Source organism: Mirounga leonina, unplaced genomic scaffold, assembly GCF_011800145.1.
Source record: "Mirounga leonina isolate KUSES-001 unplaced genomic scaffold, KU_Mleo_1.0 Mir_488, whole genome shotgun sequence".
NCBI classification, from domain to species: Eukaryota; Metazoa; Chordata; class Mammalia; order Carnivora; family Phocidae; genus Mirounga; species Mirounga leonina.
Genome location: NW_023270777.1, coordinates 2,340,780 through 2,355,662, shown reverse-complemented (window position 1 = coordinate 2,355,662; position 14,883 = coordinate 2,340,780). Strand labels below are relative to the sequence as shown.

General features: G+C 52.9%; 1 protein-coding gene across 1 annotated transcript; it reads left to right on the top strand.

Annotated features, from left to right (window-relative positions):
- Positions 1–339: 339 nt before the first annotated feature.
- Positions 340–14,791, top strand: FXR2 (FMR1 autosomal homolog 2). The gene is made up of 17 exons (XM_034989508.1): positions 340–789; positions 6,361–6,413; positions 6,769–6,862; positions 7,450–7,521; positions 7,618–7,766; positions 8,026–8,119; positions 8,605–8,721; positions 11,044–11,214; positions 11,375–11,453; positions 11,763–11,872; positions 12,130–12,216; positions 12,512–12,734; positions 12,885–13,082; positions 13,172–13,372; positions 13,469–13,564; positions 13,705–13,805; positions 14,095–14,791. The coding sequence occupies exons 1-17, from the start codon at positions 709–711 to the stop codon at positions 14,188–14,190; spliced, it is 2,022 nt and encodes a 673-aa protein (XP_034845399.1). The 5' UTR covers positions 340–708; the 3' UTR covers positions 14,191–14,791.
- The last annotated feature ends 92 nt before the right edge of the window (positions 14,792–14,883 follow it).

Genomic DNA, 14,883 nt, shown 5'->3' with positions numbered 1-14,883 from the left:
GTGTGGCCTGACCGGGAGCCGCAGAAATCCAATCCGACTGAGTGGGCTCGGCCCCTCCCTCCGCACGATTGGTTAGCTCCCAGTGTTGTGGGGCGGGGAAAGGAAGAGATGTGGGCGGTGGAGTGGGGGGGTGGCGAAGAAAGAGAGCCGTCTCGTTCTGCGCAAGCGCGAGCAAGCGACCAGGCGGGGGCGCGCGAGAGCGAAAGGGAGTGTGGAAGCCCTGATGTGCTGGCGAGCGCGAGCTGGGTCGCCAGCCTTGACGCCTGCGCCGTGGCCCTCGGGGCCCCGCGCGCGGCGGGCGGGTGCCCGGTGCGCCTGCGCAGTAGGCGGCGGCGGCGGCGGCAGGGGGAGGTGGAGGCCGTGGAGAGGCAGCGGCAGCAGCGGGTCCCGGGACTGAGGCAGCAGCGGGGGCGGCGGCAGGCGGAAGCTGAGGTGACGAAGGCGGCGGCGGCGGCGGCCGTTTCCCTCACGGTGGCGGAGACCAAGGCGGCGGCGGCGGCGGCGGCGGACGGGGAGCGGCCCGGCCCCGGCCCCCTGCTCGTCGGCTGTGGCAGGGCCGCGGTGGGGCCGGCCCGGCTCCCGCCCCCCGCGGCTCCCCCTCCGGCTCCTCCCCCGGGGAGACGCCGGGGGCCTGGCCCGGCCCGGACTCAGACCGCCGCCGCCGCCGCCGCCGCCGGGGCAGTCGGCGGCGGCGGCGGCGGCGGCGCCATGGGCGGCCTGGCCTCCGCGGGGGACGTGGAGCCGGGACTGCCCGTCGAGGTGCGCGGCTCCAACGGGGCCTTCTACAAGGTGAGGCGGTGCGGCGGCCGCGGACACCCGCGTGCGGCCCCCTCCCCCCGCCGGGGAGGGGGCAGCGGGGCGGGACCGTGCTGCTCGAGCCACGTCCTGGCCCTGCGAGCCCTGGCCCCGCGCTCCCGCCCGCGTCCCCCGGGGCAGCTCTGCGAGTGAAGCCCCTTCCTCGTGCCTCGGCGCCTGCGTTGGCTACACCTGCCCTCACCCCCTCCCCCGTCTCGGAGAGAGCGAACGAACGTCGGGCATTATTGTGCTCGGATCAGCGCCCGCCGCCCCCTCCCCCCGCGAGGAGACCCCATTTCCCCAGCTTCTCCTTGACGCTTCTTGTTTTCCCGGTGGAAGCCCTACCTGGGGCCTTAACCACCTCCCCCCCGCCACGGCCCGAGCACATGGAGAATTCTCTTTATTCTTCCCTATTATCCCCTCGGGAAGGCCGTCCCATATTCGATCCTTTGATCTTCCTCGGAGAGGCCTCTGCCTCTGGAGGACTCACCCCACTTCCATGCTGCATTTCTGCGGCCAAGCCAAGGAGAAACGGTCAAAATCCATTTATGGCATTTGCTATCTGTGACCTCCGCACCTCTGGGCTGTAACCAGGCAAGGTGCCTCGCAGCCGTAAGGTGGCATCTTTCCCCCAGGCTCGCACCGCACCCCTTTACCCCAAGGCCCTCTGGTCGACCATTCTGCGGGCTGCGCTCCTTTTTGTATCGCTTTGACCTCAGCTGTCTTTAGATCATTCCTTGTAGGTTCTTCATCGGGAGCCTGCTAAGCCTCCCGTTCCTGATCTCCAAGTGGGGGGATCCCATGAGGTCTTGTGAAGGATTTCCACTTCTGGAACACTTCTGGCCAGCTCCCTCAATCTGGGCACCTGGTGGCCTTTTTTTTGAAGAAGGGGGTTTGTCTTTAAGGGTCCTCGTTCACCTCAGCTCTTCCCTTGCCCAGGGTTTGGGTCCACAGAGCTCCTTCTCCTACCGCCTTGCGAACCCATTATCTAGGACACTGTTTTCCCATTGGGGTGAAGCCAGAGGGAGACCCCTCTGGGGTCAAATTTTTTTTGTTACTTTTGATCCTCTTTGGACTTCAAGCCTGGAATGGTGGCAGAGACTTTCCTGATTTCCGTCTTCCTTCATTTTACCCTGAGGAGCCAGAGCAGAGATGCCTTCTTATCCCATGGGAGGAGAAGAGCCCCCTTTCTTTCACTTCTTTTGGGCCTTTTCTTCCTGTAGAAGACCTCTCCGTCTTCATGCCCTTGGAAATGACTTTCTCCAACTCTTTTCCCGTGAAGTCCTGTAACGGGAAGGGTCTCGTCTTTGCCCTTGTAGTGGAAGGTTTCTGCCCTGGCTCCAGTTGGTAAGTTGAGTGTAGTGATTTTTTTTACCCACCCTTAAAAGCCTGTCCGTTTCTGCCTTGCTTCGCTCACGAGATTTCTTTCTCTTCAGTGCCTGTGGCCACCCTTGTCTCTTTATCTTAACTTATCCTGTCAACCTAAGTCTTCAGCTTTTTATCCTAAAACTCGTGTGCCCTCCGGGAACCACCTTATTCCGAGTCTGAAGGAAGCTCCCGACTGATCTCTTCTGTCATCTTTTCTGCATACTTTTCTAACTCAGAAGACTTTTTCTTCTAGCCTGCCTCCGTAGCATTTGTTTTCTTTGGCAAACGTCTCTAATTCCTTTCTGATTCTGATAGAATACGTTTGTCTCTTGTATCCTTTTTCCTCAAACTTGGGTTATCTCTGTTGAAATACCCTTCTTCCTAAGATTTTGGCCTCATTTCCCCCCAGTATCTTGTCCTTCATCTGGGTGTGTCCCACCTCTCACCTCTAGGTTCCAAGAAAAGCGATTCTTAAATTGAGTTTGAGACTGAGATACGATGTTTGCTTTTGTTCTAGGAAGCATAGGCACTAAGCATAGCTGGGAAAGATCGGTATCCAGTTCAGATTAACTGTGTGGGACGGATGGGAAGGGAGATGTTTTCCTTTCCACATATACGTGTCCGACACAAAATCTCTCTCAGAATCTTTCTCTTTTCCCCTGTGGGCTATGGCAGTGATAGACTTGGGTGAATTAGGGACAGGATGCTCAGAAAGTAGAGTTTGGAGTTGAGCTGAAAGCCAGGTGATGTGGATTTTGTGTTCTGGGCACGTTAGCATTTTCTGCCTCATGGCTCATTTGAAAACAACAATAAATCCCTAAATTCAGACTAATCTTTCTTCAACTTTTAGTGCCATGTAGATACTTACCATTCTGACCTTCCTACTGATTTAGTATTCATGACTCAGCAAACTTTGGTGTGGGTCAAGGAATGTTTACATTGCTTCTAGAATATAAATTTGGGAAGGCCCCTTTCTCCTCTCTCAGAATTGGGTCCTGTTGTTCATTTTCTTCCACGATAGCACTGCATATGTCAGATCTGGGATCTCTGTTACCCTGTAGCTATCCCACCAGCTCTTCCTTTCCTGCTGGTACCTAAATGTATCTTATTCTTTAAGTCGTACTCTCCCAAATGAAATATCTGTTCACCTTTCAGGGCACGATCATCCAACTTTCCGGACCTTAAGTGGATAGCCACATTCCCATTCCTGTCTTAAGGAATATCGCGTCCTCAGCTTCGACCTGTGGTTTTTACCCAGACCCCTCCTGCTTTTCTCCTAGAACTCCCTCCTTTCTTTTGAGATCCCAGGATTAGAAGATAGGGCGGAGGTGGGGACTAATTTCATATCTTCTAATTTAAGGAACCTGAGTATCTAGAAACCTTGGGCCGCTCTCCCTCTCTCTGGTCCTAGGCCCTGTAAGCCAAAGCCAGGATATGCCGCAGCCACTGAATTGAGTCATTCTTCGGATCTGGTTGGCTTTCTAGAGATTGACTCTCCTGCTCCTGCCCTCCCCTGCTTATCTCCTTAATGAGCATGGACTGAGCAGAACTAGGAGCTCACTTTCTACCACTGGTGTCTTTGGAGGAAAAATATGGGTGATGTGGGTGAAGTTAAGGAGCAGAGACTGGACTGGAATACGAAGTTGAGGAGAAAGCTTGTGCTGCAGAATATGTGAAGGAAAAAGACCCTAGAAGTGTAAGAGTGTGTGGCGTTTGGTTGAACTGAGTAGTGTGAGGGAAAACTCCATTCTGAGCTCTGCATTTCTGCTTTGGGGATGGATCACGGTAGCTGGAGAAAACGGAGTGGTAGTGCTACCTCTGCCTGAGGGCCAACCCTAACATGTTGGGGGAGAATCGGATTAGAGTCCCGGACACGTCCTTTGTGAAGGAGTTTACCTGGGAGTGGGAATCTCTTCACAAAGGAGGCAGACAAGTGGTTCTCTTCTAACTCCTCCACTCCTTTTATCTCATCCCTGAGATGTTTTGAGAAAAGCTAATTCTCAAACTATTTTTCAAGTTTGGAGGTAGACATTTTGGGGAAAGAATTGGATAAAGTCAACAGAAGAAGCTGGTTGAAATGTTTCTAGAAATCCAGACAGACCCTCATAAAGGGAGAAAAGAAGAGGAGAGGGATGCCATGTTCGCGGTTATGGAAGGCAGGAGGAGGACGCTCAATGAGGAGCTAAGAGAAGAACCCAAAAAGGAAGAAGGACTGGGGCAAATAGTGAGGAGCAGAAGTGCAGAGTAGTGGGCAGCATATAGGTGCATCTGAACGAAGAGTGGAGGAAACCTGGGGAATGACCGGGGAAAGGAAAGCACGGAGGAGGAGGAGGAGGCCAGGCGCCAGGAGGACCAGACACCTTGGGCTATAGTATAAAGCTCTGGGTCGTGAGCTGGCGGAACAAGATCTGATTCTGAAAGAAGAGCAGGATGGCCAGCTGGTACCAAGAGTAAAATTTGGGTTTAGATTTTCCCACCGTGAGGGGATAGCAGTATGGTAAATTTACGTGTGACCAGTTCGTTGAGGTGGGAGTGACACAGGTGTGCGTTTGTCGTGTTTTCTCTCCTACGCTCAACTGCTGTGCCCGCTCAACTGCTGTGCCTACTTGCAGGGCTCAGGAATGGTTCTTGTGTGTTAGCCTTTTGGAACACCTACTTTTTTTATTTTAAAGATTTATTTAATTGAGGGGGGAAGGCAGAGAGAGAGAATCCCAAGCAGGCTCCCTGCAGACTCCCCGCTGAGTGTGGAGCCCAACACCCAGCTCCCCACAACCCCAAGACCATGACCTGAGCCGAAACCAAGAGTCAGACACTCAACCAGTGGAGCCACCCAAGTGCCCCAACCCCTCGTTTTTTGTTAACAGCTTTATTGAGATACAAACAATGAAGTACATGCATTCAGAGTATAGTTTGATAGGTTTTTGACGTAGATACCCGTTTATGTATCCCTGTAGATACATGTCATACCATCACCACAATTAAGATATTTCCATCACTCCCAAAAGTTCTGTCAACCACCTATCTGCTTTTTGTTAGTAATACATTAATTTGTACTTCCTGAATTTGACAAAAGTGAAAAGGCAGTTCAGTAGAGAAAGGGTAGTCTTTTCAACAAATGGTGTTCAAACTGGCTATCCATGGGTAAAAAACGAGCTTTGATCATATCTTGCACCATATACAAAACTTAAAGCAGATCATAGACCTAAGTGTAAAATAAAAACTATGAAACTTGTAGAAGAAATAGGAGAAAGCTTTGTGGTGTTGGATTAGGCAAAGATTTCTTAGATAGGAAACCAAAAGCTCAGTTACAAAAGAACAAATCGATAAACTGGACTTTCAGAATTAGCAATCCCTAATTTTGAGTATGTGAAAATTAGAGAAGGTGGAAAAATTGGGAGCATAGGATTGAGCGCATAGCTTTGGCTTCTTCAGTGAGGACACAGACAGTAGGAAGTGGACGAGCTGTTCAGTCATCCCTGTTCTCTCCCACATCGTCATCTCAATTTGGGGGTCTTTTTGTCTTTTTCAGATTCATAGTAGTGTGTCATAAGTCCAGCATTAAGAAATCTCACATCTCCGAAGTCCTGATTTTTCCTTCTGTAAATCGTGGTCATCGTTTTGAACTTCATCAGTGTTCTGAGTATTCATCTAGGACCCAGGCACGAAGGGCCCAAGTTTGCTCAGGCCTCTTGCTGTCGTTGGGGAGCTAGACCCTTCTCTCTTGGCGGATCCTGATGTCCTCTAGGTGTCCCAGGACAGCCTCACACTGTCTCATGGGATATTCTTAGCCTTGCTGAGTGTGGTTGGTATTTTAATTGAACTCTGGCAAGTTGCTCAGCATAACGGGAGGCTGACAGACAGGGAGGCCCCTGTGGGAGCCTTAGTAGACCCATCAGTTTCCAGGCTGTTCTCGTGCAGGTGATGTTTCCCCCTTCTGTTGAATTTGTCTCATCTTAGTTCTAGATTTTGCCACTTCTCTTTCCATGTCAATGTCATTTCCTTTGTCTCTACCTCAACGTTCATGTCTTTTCCCCAGCACAGGTTTTTCTGGCCCTATTTTAGATTGCTTGTGTCCCGGTCTAAAACTCGAGGTAATGGTCTCTGTTTCTGTTCCCTTGATGGTGGTAAATTGTCGTTTTCTTTTTTTCTTTCTTTTTCTTTTTTTTTTTTCTTACTTTGTTCTACAATCCATTCTAGGGCTTTGTGAAGGATGTCCATGAAGACTCTGTTACCATCTACTTTGAAAACAAGTAAGACCTTGGGAATAGAGAATCCAGCATACTAGATCCTACAAGGAGGATGGAGAGGAGGGGGCGGCTGAGTCCTATGAGGCATGTAATAGGTGGGGAGAGCCAGAGCTTTGGGTGGTCAACTTAGGTGGATCCCAGGAGAAGAACGGGCTGAAATTTGGTGAGAGTGGGGGACTTTTGACCTAGTATTAGGTTCTAGCAAGAGAGAAGACACTGCTCTGGAGCAGGGCCTGGGATTTAGCCTCTAATCACCGGGGAAGGTGGAAGTTGCCCGGTGGAGGCAGTAACCCCTTCCTGAAGAAATGGACAACCACGTTAGCCCGAATAGCTTTCATGTCACTGTTTCCCTTGGCAGCTGGCAGAGTGAGAGGCAGATTCCTTTTGGGGATGTCCGGCTACCACCTCCAGCTGACTATAATAAGGAGATCACAGAAGGGGACGAGGTGGAGGTAAGGGCCACGGGCTCCACCCTTTCTAAATGTCACTTTGCCCAGGATTGCGTCTCCCTTGCCCTGATACTAGTACCCTAGGCTCCTCGCCGGTTTGTTCAGTCTCCCTCCCCACGCTAAGCTACTGTGCCCAGCCTGGTAGGCTGTGGAAGAGAGATGCACCGGTTCCCTGTCTGTCGCTGTTGTGATCAAACTCCCGGGAGCTTCCCAGTTTTAGGGGAGTCACCTTCTCTCTGTTTATGGGGACAGCACCCTCTGGTTTTTTTGTTTTTTAAGATTTTATTTATTTGACAGACACAGTGAGAGAGGGAACACAAGCAGGGGGAGTGGGAGAGGGAGAAGCAGGCTTCCCGAGGAGCAGGGAGCCCAATGTGGGGCTCGATCCCAGGACCCTGGGATCATGACCTGAGCCGAAGGCAGACGCTTAACGACTGAGCCACCCAGGCGCCCCCACCCTCTGGTTTTTAATCCACTCCTTCCTTGAGTTTCCTTTGTTTCTATGTAATGTGCCTCCTAAGTGTCTGAATGCCTGTTCTGGTTTGATGTTTTTGGGTGGTCCTCAGTATCTCTTTTATTTTCACCTTCAGGTATATTCTCGAGCCAACGAGCAGGAACCTTGTGGCTGGTGGCTGGCCCGGGTGCGGATGATGAAGGGAGATGTGAGTGATGGGAGGCACACGTCCTAGTCAATGAAAGGGGGGAGGCAGACGTTCCGGTCATCCACACTTGTTTTTTCCCTTCTCTCTTTCTGCCAGTTCTATGTCATCGAATACGCCGCCTGCGATGCCACTTACAACGAGATTGTGACCCTGGAACGGCTCCGGCCAGTGAATCCCAATCCCCTGGCAACCAAAGGCAGCTTCTTCAAGGTTACCATGGCTGTGCCTGAGGATCTGAGAGAGGCGTGAGTTAGGGATGTTGGGGTGGGGGCCCCCTTGACGGTCCTCCTGTCTGCCCTTCTTCTCCAGGCCCCACTCCTACTGTCAGTCTTCCCTCCTGTTCCCTTGGGCCTCCAGAGCCCTTCTGGCTCCCAGTCCCTCGCTTTATTCATCCCTGTTCTCTCACTGCGGTCCTTCCTCTTTTCTCATTTTTGTGGTCCGTCTCTCCCCCGAACCTTTGCCCGCTACACTGTGCCCACGGAGCATTCTTCTCTTTCTCGGCAGCTGCTCCAACGAAAACGTCCATAAAGAGTTCAAGAAAGCATTGGGAGCGAACTGCATCTTTCTCAACATCACAAATAGTGAGCTCTTCATTCTGGTGAGTTGCCTGCCTGACTTGCACCCAAACCCCTGCAGCGATTTTTCCTTCTCCCTATTGAACTCCTTTGCAGAAAGGAAGGAGCTCAGATATGCTTCTATTTGTCAAAGAAGGCTTTTTATGGCTCCTAACCCCTGTGGGCCCAGGTAGCCCCACGTTCCCTTAGTCTTCCCTCATGTCTGACCTTAATTTATTTTTTTTAGCCTGGCCATCATATCACAGTCTGGGCTGGACCCTCCCTTGTGTATTTGGACTCTCAGAAAATAGACTACAGTTCTCACCTCGGCCTGCTGCCTAAAATCACTTCCCTTAGTTGCCCAGATGGTAGGCCCTTGTGAGACTGATGATGATTTTCCTCCTCTCGCTTCATTTCTTAATTCCTGTCCTTTTCCAGAGACTCGGGCATCGCGATTCCCAGCTCCTGGCTCTTCCCCAGTGTGTATTCAAAGTCCGTTTTAGTGACTTTTCCATTGGTTTCTTCCCAGTCGACCACAGAAGCTCCTGTGAAGCGGGCATCCCTGCTGGGTGACATGCATTTCCGAAGCCTGCGCACCAAACTGCTACTCATGTCCCGCAATGAAGAAGCTACCAAGCACCTAGAGGTAAATTTGGGCTCTACTTTTTGCTGCTGAATGGTATTGTTGTCGTCCCCCCTTCCTGTCCCATCCTCCACCCATGCTCTTGTGTTTACAGAACAAAAAGACTAAGGTCTTTCTGGGCCATTAAACCTGGGTCTGCTATTTTATCCCAGACTCCTCCAGATGGCAGAGCTCCATCGTGTTATAATAGTACAGTTTTCCAGTTTTTTTCTTAACCATGGGACCCTTTGATCAAGTGAAATTTTACTTGAAAGCACGATGCCTAAACAGATCAATCAGAGCAGCTCTGTCTAAAAGTGGAAGAGGCGGGTGTGGCCCTGACCTCCACTGGCCTCCCCCAGATCACCTCTGAGAATCAAACTGCTTTGCAGGGTATATTTGAGAACCATTTGTACGCTGGAAAGACCACTGGACTTGAAATCCCAAGTCTCGCTTTGTCAAATATTGACCTTTGGCAGAGCATTTGGTTTCACTGAGCTTTAGCTCTGTCTGTGAGAATGAGGTAGTTAGACTAGAATATTTCCACGAGGTCTTTTTGAGTTCTGATGTCTTAAGGTGGTCAGATTCCCTTTTCTTAGGTGTCATACCATCCTACACAAGTAGGGTGTGTGTGCGTCCATCCATTTCCATTTATCAAGAGAACTGATCTTTTGGGGAGGCTCTTCTCTGAGCCTGTGCAAATTGTGGAGCATGGTGATCTTTCACTTCTCCAGGGATGCCACTACTCAGGGCGGTGGCAGTTAAAAATTCACCCTCACCCCGAGATGGTATGAAGTACGTCTGCTCCGGTTCCCAATGAGCAGATTCCCTGGTGGCCGAAGCTAGACTTCAGCTCTCCTAGGCCCTGGTTTATTGATCAGTGTGGTGAAGAGTGCCAGATATGGGGCGCCTGGGTGGCTCAGTCGGCTGAGCATCTGACTTGATTTTGGCTTAGGTCCTGATCTCAGGGTCGTGAGATCGAGCCCCGAGTTGTACTCCATGCTCAGCGCAGAGCCTGCTCATGAGTCTCTCTGTCCTCGTGCACGCTCCCTCTGCCCTCTCGTTCTCTCAAATATATAAATAAAATCTCTTAAAATGTGCAGATAGCTAAGTTAGCCATAAGTGCAAAGTTTGTTTTTGAGAGAGCTTGTTCTTTTTTTTTTCCCCTAATTTTTTTAAATTACTTTGAAATGTTGCCTGTGTAAAGGAAAAAGATAACAAAACAGGTACCCTTGTACCCATCAGGCAGTTTAAGAAATTCAGCCCTGGGGGCGCCTGGGTGGCTCAGTTGGTTGGGCGACTGCCTTCGGCTCGGGTCATGATCCTGGAGTCCCTGGATCGAGTCCCGCATCGGGCTCCCTGCTCGGCGGGGAGTCTGCTTCTCCCTCTGACCCTTCCCCCTCTTATGCTCTCTCTCTCATTCTCTCTGTCTCAAATAAATAAATAAAATCTTTAAGAAAAAAAAAAGAAATTCAGCCCTGGGTAAACTTCTTTAGAGGATGTTTGTAAATCATTGTGTATCCTCTCCCTCCCTCCCTTAGTTATTTGAACACCCAGTGTATTCCCTTTTTGTCTGCTTTTTCTTCTTGCCTCATGTAAGCCTTCGCCGTAATGTAGTCCCTTCTGTCTTGTAAGTAGGAGTAGTGGACTGGAATCGGGAATGTCCCCTTTCAGATAGCTCTCCTGTTTGGTGCTTCTACCTAGGACTCCCTCTTCCAGAACCCTCCCCGTCTTCCTGCCCTTGTGCCCAGCTATCTAAGGCCTGGCCGAGAAATGAAGTGGCAGTGTGTTGTTCCATAATGGGCTCCTTTTATGCTTTTCTCAGCCCCTTGCTTTCTGTTCATTATTTTGGGAGCTGATACTAGTTTGGTTAAGGTAATCATAGTTTCTTACTTTTGCATTTATCTTGGGAAAGGGTTTTTCACACCTTATTTAATCCTTATTTAATCATTATTATAACCTTATTTAATCTCCTGAGAGTTTGGGGGCGGGGTAAGTCCGGTGTAATCGTTTAGCAGATGACAGAATAGAGACCCTGAGAGTGTGTTGTGTTCAGGATCGCATAACCAGATAGTGTTAGAACCACATCCAGAACTGTGGTGGCTCCAGCCCAAACTCTGCCTCATGTGCTTCCCCTCCCCGCCAAGCCATTGGTGTTTGCCAGGTAGGGGGTGGACGGAAAGGTTCCTGAATTCTCTGTACGGGTCCCCGTGGTTGGATCCAGGGTGGTTCTGGCTTGTTTTCACACATTCTTCTCTCCTTGAGGTCCTGCAGTGTCAGGTAGGTACCTGGGACAGGTGTCTGGGGTTCCACCACCACAAACCTCACTGTGCCTTTTCCTTTCAGACAAGTAAGCAGTTGGCAGCCGCCTTTCAGGAGGAGTTCACCGTGCGAGAAGACCTGATGGGACTGGCCATTGGGACTCACGGTGCCAACATCCAGCAGGCCCGAAAAGTACCCGGGGTGACGGCCATCGAGTTGGGTGAAGAGACCTGCACTTTCCGCATCTATGGGGAGGTCAGCGAAAGACAGCTGTGGTTTAGGTCCCTTGGGGGAAGAGCGAGGCGAGTGTTCGGTGGACCTCCCTCCCTGACTTTGGTGGCAGCACACGTTCCCAAAGGCAGAGAGAAGCAGGAGGATCAGGGTCTGAGTAACAACCCCCCTCCTCTCCTCATAGACTCCTGAGGCGTGCCGACAGGCCCGGAGCTACCTTGAGTTTTCGGAGGACTCCGTGCAAGTGCCCAGGAACCTTGTTGGTGAGTTGCGGGTGTGTACGCATAGGAGGGAGTGTGGGGGAGGGCCAGGTGTGAGATCCCCTAAAGCTGTTCTGGGCTCGGCAGCCCCCTGGGGACTTCCAATTTCATGAGGACAGAGCAGTCTGTCGGAAGAGTGACAAAAATGGAAGAACAGATTTCTCTGGATTGTAGTATTTTGTCCTGAGAACTCACGAGAAACTTAGAAGCAAGAGAATAATTAAACAGAATCTATATATAGGAGCTGGAAGACTGTTTATCTTACCTGTTTTTAAAAAAAAAAAAAGCCTAATTTCTCCTTTACTCATTCAGGCAAAGTGATTGGAAAGAACGGGAAAGTGATCCAGGAGATTGTGGATAAATCTGGTGTGGTGAGGGTTCGAGTAGAAGGTGATAATGACAAGAAGAACCCCAGGGAGGAGGTATGGGGCAGCTGCATCCAGAGACTGGTTTCCAGAAGCAGATGGCATTGTTCTCTTGTTCTCCTCTGGGGGCTGGGATTTCTAGAGGGCGGAGGATGGGGGTTCCTGGGGGGTGGGGGACGGGAACTTCTGTGTCCCCCTAGTATTGCAGAACCCAGAATGATCCCGCTGGGTGAGCTTCCGTAGGAGGCAGGGTGGAGTTGGTACTTGCCTTGACTCCTCTCCCGCTAACCATGCCCGTCCTCTCTGCTCTGCAGGGGATGGTTCCTTTCATATTCGTGGGTACCCGGGAGAGTATTAGCAACGCCCAGGCCCTGCTGGAATACCATCTCTCCTACCTGCAGGTACCCAGGCCGGAAGCTGGGGAGCGGAAGGGTGTGGGTGTAGCAAGGAGGCAGAGGCTGCTGGCTGATGAAGTTAGGAGCAGTGGTGCCCAGTTTGAGGAGAACGGAAACCACGGAGTGGAGATTTGGGGCTGTGGGGTTGGATCCCATAATGTTCTTCGTTTAGCCAGTGTCTTTCTCCCGTTCCTGAGAGTTTAGGTCGCTAGGGGCGGTCGGGGCCAAGGAGCACGAGTGAGGGAGGAGTGTTGTGGATCTCGTCACTCCTTCGGTACCTCTCCACCTTCTGCCCGACCAGGAGGTGGAGCAGCTCCGCTTGGAGAGGCTGCAGATTGATGAGCAGCTTCGGCAGATTGGGCTGGGCTTCCGCCCTCCCGGGAGTGGGCGGGGCAGCGGTGGCAGCGACAAGGCCGGATACGCCACGGACGAGAGCTCCTCGTCCTCCCTCCACGCTACGCGAACCTACGGGGGCAGCTACGGGGGCCGCGGCCGGGGCCGGAGGACAGGCGGTCCCGCCTATGGTAAGACGACCGTGGGCCTTGTGGGGAGAGGCCCAGGCCTGGGTGGAGTCTCGAGGAAAGGGTGACAGCCACGTTGAAGGTGGGACTGACTGGGGGATGGATCCTGGGGTGGGGTGAGTGACCCGGATTGAAGCCCAGCGTGTCCTTCAGGCCCCAGCTCGGACCCATCCACAGCTTCTGAGACCGAGTCAGAGAAGAGGGAGGAGCCTAACCGAGCCGGGCCAGGTGACCGGGATCCCCCAACCCGGGGGGAAGAAAGCCGGAGGCGGCCGATTGGGGGCCGGGGTAGGGGACCCCCACCTGCCCCCCGGCCCACCACGAGATACAACGCTTCATCTATCAGCTCAGGTACCGGTATCAGACGGCTGGGTTTGTGGATGCAGGCCGAAAGGAAGGATGATGGACGCCCGATAACCACCTTCTCTTCCTCTGACCAGTGCTGAAAGATCCAGACAGTAATCCCTACAGCCTACTGGACACATCTGAACCAGAGCCCCCAGTTGACTCAGAGCCTGGGGAACCCCCCCCAGCAAGTGCCAGGCGCCGCCGCTCCCGCCGCCGCCGCACGGATGAGGACCGGACTGTCATGGATGGAGGCCTGGAATCTGATGGGCCCAGCATGACAGAGAATGGTCTGGGTAAGGGCTGTGCCTGGGCCTGAGAAGGGAGAGCTGGGCAGGAATTGAGGTGTACGGGGCATTAGATGCACCGCTTGGGTTTTCTGTGCCCCACAGAAGATGAGTCGAGACCCCAGCGTCGGAACCGGAGCCGCCGCCGCCGTAACCGTGGGAACCGGGCGGATGGTTCCATCAGTGGAGACCGTCAGCCAGGTCAGCAAACACTGGGTGCTGGCATCCTTCCCCAGAGTGGAGAGAACGGGGTGCCTTTTGGTGGGGGTTGGGGCTTGGTGGGTGTCCAGGAGCTGGATACCCGCTTCCTTCTGAAACTCTCGGTCCTCTGCCTCGCGCAGTGACCGTGGCGGACTATATCTCCCGAGCCGAGTCGCAGAGCCGCCAGCGGCCCCCCCTGGAACGCACTAAAGCCTCAGAGGACTCTCTTCCAGGACAGAAGGTAGGCAGGCGGGGTGTCGTTTACCCCACCGCGTTGCCTCCAGGGCCAGGGGGCGCAGGGAATTCGCAGAGAAGCCGGTGTCCGATGGAGTTTAGGCTGCGTGTGGAATAGAGAAGGTTTGGCTAGGGCAGGGAAGTTTGGTTCGGACTTTGCGGGTGCCTGTAAGAGCCCCGAGAGCGGCAGGTCAGCCGCCAGGAGCACTAGGATGGCGGGGGGTTGGCATTACCTGGATCTCTGCTGACCGGCTTCCTTCCTTCCTCTCCCGTTTTTCTTCCCCACTTCCCCTCAGGGCGACTCTGTCAGCAAGCTTCCTAAGGGCCCCTCAGAGAATGGGGAGCTCTCCGCCCCCTTGGAGTTGGGTAGTTTGGTGAACGGGGTTTCATAAAACCTCCAGCCTGCATCCCTCCCTTCTCCATCTCGCTTGCTGCCCAACACCATGGCCCTCCCAGGCCCGACTGACCTGCGCTGGAGCTGCTCTTATCTAGGGGGGAGGGGGGTGGCACAGCAGCTTGGGTCCCCCCTCAACCTCCAGGAGCTAGTGGAGGGGTGTGTAACAGGGTCATACCCCCCCCCTCTTGTCCACCCTTCCCCAGGGTGAGGGAGCCTCTCTCCTTCCCCATCAGACTGGATGTGCCTTTATCCTCTAATGCCCCGATCTCTCTGAACACCCCCATTCTCCGCCTGCTGGTGCGGGGTGCTCCTTGACCCACCCGGATTTGACCGTTCAGGGGGGCTCCCCTGCTATCCCTCCTCCCATCCTGTACCCCCCATTTCTGGGGCCTCATCACTGTGGAAGACGGGGATAGTAAGGGTATACGTGGGTGGGAGGCATGGGGAAGGTTTTGGAGTAGAACCAGGGGTGTGTATGAAGGGGGGTGACAAGGTCCCCCGGGGGAGGGGGGGACCAACCTTGTCTGGTGGATGAGAAGGCGTATTTATTTTTCACTGTACAGTATTTAAAAAGAGAATAAAAAAATCCAAATGGCTCTGTGGTTCCTGCACCTTCCTTGTCCCCAGTTGGGTCCAGCAGTTTCTCTAGGATTGACCTGTCCGGGCCTTGTTTCCTGTTTCTCCCCAC

Coding starts and splice junctions, on each gene's coding strand:
- FXR2 (XM_034989508.1), top strand. CDS start 709: ATGGGCGGCCTGGCCTCCGCGGGGGACGTGGAGCCGGGACTGCCCGTC. Junction 7,767..8,025: donor CCTGAGGATCTGAGAGAGGC/GTGAGTTAGGGA, acceptor CTTTCTCGGCAG/CTGCTCCAACGAAAACGTCC. Junction 13,806..14,094: donor ACTCTCTTCCAGGACAGAAG/GTAGGCAGGCGG, acceptor ACTTCCCCTCAG/GGCGACTCTGTCAGCAAGCT.